At 50.9% G+C, this 5,691-nt stretch overlaps 1 protein-coding gene across 1 annotated transcript; it reads left to right on the top strand.

Moving 5' to 3' along the window:
• Window positions 1-1,094: 1,094 nt before the first annotated feature.
• On the top strand, window positions 1,095-5,159 carry LOC126232302 (uncharacterized). Its single transcript, XM_049942586.1, has 2 exons — window positions 1,095-1,137; window positions 4,621-5,159. The coding sequence occupies exons 1-2, from the start codon at window positions 1,095-1,097 to the stop codon at window positions 5,157-5,159; spliced, it is 582 nt and encodes a 193-aa protein (XP_049798543.1).
• The last annotated feature ends 532 nt before the right edge of the window (window positions 5,160-5,691 follow it).

The following is a 5,691-nucleotide window of genomic DNA, read 5'->3' on the forward strand; positions in this document are numbered from 1 at the left end:
TCCGCATAAGCAGCGCCAGCGATACAGGAAATCGCCGCAAGTCTGCGCGCGCCACCGCTGGCTTCTGGCTTCTTAAGCGCTGGAGTCGCGAGCGCTAGGACAGTTCTGGATTCTGCCGCTCAGTTGTATACTCGCCACCGCAGTGTGTACTTGCTAGTCAGTGTGGGTACATCGCAGCAGAGTTGTTATTTGTCGTCAGCCGACGCTGACCTAGCTGCCCCGACTCGAACTAGACAGATTTCTGTAGAGACAATGTTCACCACTGTGTTTCTATATCTTCGTAATAAAGATAAGTACCGACTTTCATTCAATCCGAGTGTTTGGGTTTTCATCTTTCTGTTCACTGTCCCAGCGGACCGGTCGGCCCGCTACTAAAAGTGTGGCGGTGTTTGTCGCTACGAAGGCCGTCACAAAACTGGCGACGAGGACTTCCGAACTCGTGTGCAGGGCTGGTTCAACTTGTTTCTTGAGATAGAATTTTGGGGGCTGGTTTCATTGTGTTCACTATGTCTGCCGAATTACAACAGTTGATCTTGTTACAGAGTCAGCAAATACACAGTCTGGTGGAAGCAATCGCCAAACAAGCGGCTCATCCACCAACACAAAAGGAACATGCACAAGCAGCACCACCCTTCCGTGCTTTTGATGCGGCACGAGAAGAATGGCAAGAATATTTCGCGCAGTTGCAGGCGCACATGACAGTCTACAAAATCACAGGTAATGAGCGGCAGCTTTATTTAATTTTCACTGCAGGCGTGGAAGTCTATCGACTACTTTGTAAGTTGTTCCCGGAATCCAAGCCAGAAGCTTTAGACTATGACGTTGTTGTTAACAAGCTTGCTGAGTATTTCGAGTCGCGAGTTCATGTGGCAGCAGCCAGATTCAAGTTCTTCAGATTAAAGAAACTGCCACATCAATCTAATAAACAGTGGTTAACAGATTTACGGGGCCTCACCCGTCAGTGCCGATTTAATTGTGTGTGTGGAGCTTCCTACAGTGATGTCATGTTACGAGACGCTATTACTCAAAACATTGCAGATTCTCGTATTCGTGCTGCTATCTTAAAGTTGCCTGACCCGTCATTAGAGACTTTGATGAACATCATTGAAGCCCAAGATACTTTTGACTATGCTGAGTGTGAGTTAGATCAGCCATGTATTTCTCAAATTGCCTGTGCTAAGCAAGTTATGTCACGCCCGCGGCCCCACCGGCAGAGTCAGACTGTAAACACTAGCCGGCCGCGTCATGTTAAACACATTCGTCAGCCGCGTGTGCAAAATGATAGACTTACGTCTTGCCCTAAGTGTGTTCTTGCTCATCCTCGTGAACGTTGCCCGTTAAGAAACGCGGTTTGTTACTTTTGTCAAAGGAAAGGACACATCCAGACTGTGTTTGCGTAAACGCAAGAACAATTCTAGTGCTGCCCAGCCCATGGATATTCATGTTATTCAAAGCCAGCCCGCCCGGAAGGTCGCGTTTAAAGATTCTTCCACGGTTAGTGTGGGTAATAAACTTGTTCGCAATAAGCCACCCACCCAGCCCTCTGCTATGCGACCCAAGCGTAATTCAAACGCTGTAAAACGTAATGTACAGACTGCAAGTGAAGCGGGAGTTGTTGTTCCACCCGCCCAACCCACGAGTTGTCGTAAGCAGCGAACACGCGCTAAACGCGCTGATTTTGTGTCTTCCGCCTCCACTGCACCGATCCAGAGACAGTGTAATAAACTCTTTGTGAAGCTACGCATCCAGGATAAGACCTTCAATTTTCAATTAGACACTGGTGCGTCTGTGACTCTCATAAATAGTGCTACGTATGCGGCTATCGGCCGCCCTAAACTTTCAGCGGCAAAACATTCTTTGGCTCCTTATAGTGGCGAACACATTCCTGTGTTAGGTGTATGTAGCGTGCCAGCCACATTCCGGGGCAATACAAAAACAGTTTCATTCACAGTGGTCCGCGCTACAGTGTAAACATTTTCGGATTAGACTGTTTTGACTTGTTTGGCATGTCTATACAAGACAATGTGCTGCAACTTAATTCTGTTGTTGTTCCTCAAGACAGCATAACAGATTTGTGTAAACGATACAGTGACATATTTAAAGACGAACTAGGTTGTGCTGCGAACTTTGCCGCTCATATTACGTTAAAAGATAATGCTCAGCCTCGATTTTTTCGTGCTCGTCCAGTGCCTCACGCCCTCCGGGCACCTGTAGAAGATGAACTTCGTCGTTGGCAAAACAACGGTGTTATTCACCCCGTTTCAGCGAGCCAGTGGGCTTCGCCCTTAGTTATTATAAAGAAACCGTCTGGCAAATTACGTTTGTGTGCTGATTTTAAGTCGACAGTTAATCCTCAGACTGTCATTGATTCTTTTCCTTTGCCTAGACCGGACGAGCTGATGGGTAAGTTAGGGGAAGCTTGTTTCTTTTCCAAAATTGATCTCCGTGAAGCATATTTGCAGTTGCCCCTCGACGAGCAATCACAACAGTATTTTGTCATAAACACGTCGTTGGGGTTGTTCCGTTTTCTGCGTTTGCCTTTTGGTTGTGCGTCAGCTCCAGCTGTTTTTCAGCGTTTTTTGTCACAACTTCTGGCTAATGTGCCATCGTGTTGCCACTATTTAGACGATATTGTTGTGTCCGGTCGGACGCCTGCTGAACATTTCCGTAATTTGGAGTGTTTGTTTACAGTGTTGTCTCAGGCAGGCCTACGTTGCAACATCGATAAATGTTCATTTTTCCTTACGGAGTTGGAGTATCTGGGACATGTTATTAATGCTCAAGGCATTCATCCCTCCCAGTCACATTTAGCAGCTATTCGTTATTTGCCCGCCCCTCGCAATCTGCATGAATTGCAAGCAGTTCTTGGCAAATTGACATATTATGTTAGGTTTATTCCTAATGCATCACAGATTGCTGCACCGTTGCATCGTCTCCGCCGTAAGAATGTTCCGTTTGTGTGGTCGGCTGATTGCCAATCAGCCTTTCAGCAGCTTAAAGAGGCTTTATTGAGTGATCGTTGTCTGGTCCATTACGACCCTAACAAGCCTCTGGTGTTAGCTTGTGATGCCTCTTCTTTCGACCTCAGTGCTGTGTTGTCTCACCGAGTCGGTAACACCGAACGTCCTATTGCGTTCGCATCTAAATTGCTAAACAAAGCTCAGTGTAATTATAGCCAATTGGACAAGGAAGCGTTGGCTATTGTGTTCGGTGTCACAAAATTCCATCACTACCTCTATGGTAGACCATTCTATTTAGTAACAGATCACAAGCCCCTGACGTCACTGTTTCATCCGTCTGAACCAGTTCCTCAGCGGACAGCTCAGAGACTACAACGTTGGGCTCTTTTGTTATCACAATACCAGTATGAGATACTGTATCGCCCTACGGCTCAGCATGCAAACGCTGACGCGCTTTCTAGATTGCCGATTGCTGCGGATGATGTCTTCGATTCCTCTGACGACTCTTGCCATCAGATTGACGCCGATGAGCACCAATCCCTCCGGGATTTTCCGATTGATTATCGTCAGGTGGCACGTGAGACAGCTACGGATCCTCATCTGAGTTTACTATTACGTTTTGTTCAACGTGGTTGGCCGTCCAAGGCAAAGGACATATCGGATCCTGTGGTTCGTCGCTATTATCCGCAACGTCATCTGTTGTCTGTTTCGCACGGAGTTTTGATGTTACGCACCGAGAATGACCAGCTTCGTGTCGTGGTTCCCCAAGTGCTCCAATCCAAGGTCCTCGACTTGTTGCATCAAGGTCATTGGGGAGTGGTCCGCACCAAGCAGCTTGCCCGCCGTCATTGTACATGGATCGGCATTGATAAGCAGATTACGCAGATGTCTACAGATTGTTCGACGTGTGCCGAACACCAAGCTGCTCCGCCTCAACGCTATTTTGAGTGGGCACGCCCTGCCGGTCCCTGGCAGCGAGTACATATTGATTTCGCTGGTCCATATTGGAATTCTCGTTGGCTCATCGTGATAGATGCATTTAGTAATTTTCCGTTTGTTGTGCCCATGCAGTCTACAACGTCTGCACAAACTATACAGGCGTTGACTTCAATTTTTTGTATTGAGGGTCTTCCAGAAGTTTTAGTGTCTGACAATGGTCCACAATTTACCTCTGCTGAATTTGAAAGTTTTTGTTCTGCCAATGGCATTCGCCATGTTCTTACTCCGCCGTTCCACCCTCAATCGAATGGTGCAGCGGAACGTTTTGTACGCACATTCAAGGATCATATGGACCGCCTTCGTGCTACGCACTCTCGTCAGCAGGCCCTCATCACGTTCCTGTCGTCGTACCGGACCACGCCACGCGACGGCCCTTCGCCTGCGGAGCTTCTCCACGGCCGTCGTCATCGCACCCTACTACGGTTGTTGCACCCCCCGGATCGACCCGCCGCTTCTGAGCATCGCACGCGTTTTCAGCGCAATGACGCCGTTTTTTTCAGAGTTTATCACGGTCGCCATCGTTGGGAACGTGGTACCGTGATAAGTGTCCAGGGTCGCGGTTTTTATACTGTTCAAGGTGCTACTGGGGTGCACAGGAGGCATCAGGACCAGTTGCGCCGCGCTGGCCGCCCGGATTCTGCCGCTCGTTCTTTGTCCACAGATTTGGTCCGCGGCGGGTTCCAGCCGCGCCTTCCGACTTCGCTGCCGCCCCCAGGGCAGCAGCAGCAGCCGTCGCCACGCCGACAGCCCGTCCCGTTGATGCCTCCCGCGCAGCTTCATACGGGAGCGCCCCGGGTGGTCGCTCCGGCGCCTGCGGTCCCTCTTCAGTCGCCGCCGCCTTCGGAGCTGATGGACGTCGACCCCTCAGCCGGGCCGCCTTCCCAAGCGGTGGCTGTGCAGCCTGTCCTGCAGCCGCTTTCCTTGGGCACCCCCAAGGAGTCTGACACCGCAGCGCCTTGTCCGGCGCCCACTCAGCAGCCGTCGACGCAGCGTCAGGAGACGCTGCCTCTCTTCGTGGGTCCCGACGCCCCGTCGCGTCCAGTACCAGAAGCTGCACCCGTGGTCACAGGCGTGCACCCTGACCTCGGTTTTCAGTCGGTGTTTCCCGAGGCCCCGCGCAGCCAATGCTGGGGTGCGGACCGGGGACTGCCACCGACAACAGTCTCTGCCCCGGTCTCTTCTGCTACGCCTGCGGCCTGACACCTCCCCCGCCGTCGACGCTCGCCACGTCATTATTCAACGACGGTGCGGCGATTTGTGGGGGAGGAGTGTTATATCCTAGCCAGTAATGCCACCCGAGCCCGCTGCCAAAAGGTTGGCAGCAGCAAAGTCCGGACGCCGTCCGCATAAGCAGCGCCAGCGATACAGGAAATCGCCGCAAGTCTGCGCGCGCCACCGCTGGCTTCTGGCTTCTTAAGCGCTGGAGTCGCGAGCGCTAGGACAGTTCTGGATTCTGCCGCTCAGTTGTATACTCGCCACCGCAGTGTGTACTTGCTAGTCAGTGTGGGTACATCGCAGCAGAGTTGTTATTTGTCGTCAGCCGACGCTGACCTAGCTGCCCCGACTCGAACTAGACAGATTTCTGTAGAGACAAAGTTCACCACTGTGTTTCTATATCTTCGTAATAAAGATAAGTACCGACTTTCATTCAATCCGAGTGTTTGGGTTTTCATCTTTCTGTTCACTGTTCCAGCGGACCGGTCGGCCCGCTACTAAAAGTGTGGCGGTGTTT

Source organism: Schistocerca nitens, unplaced genomic scaffold (genome assembly GCF_023898315.1).
Source record: "Schistocerca nitens isolate TAMUIC-IGC-003100 unplaced genomic scaffold, iqSchNite1.1 HiC_scaffold_468, whole genome shotgun sequence".
Taxonomy (NCBI): domain Eukaryota; kingdom Metazoa; phylum Arthropoda; class Insecta; order Orthoptera; family Acrididae; genus Schistocerca; species Schistocerca nitens.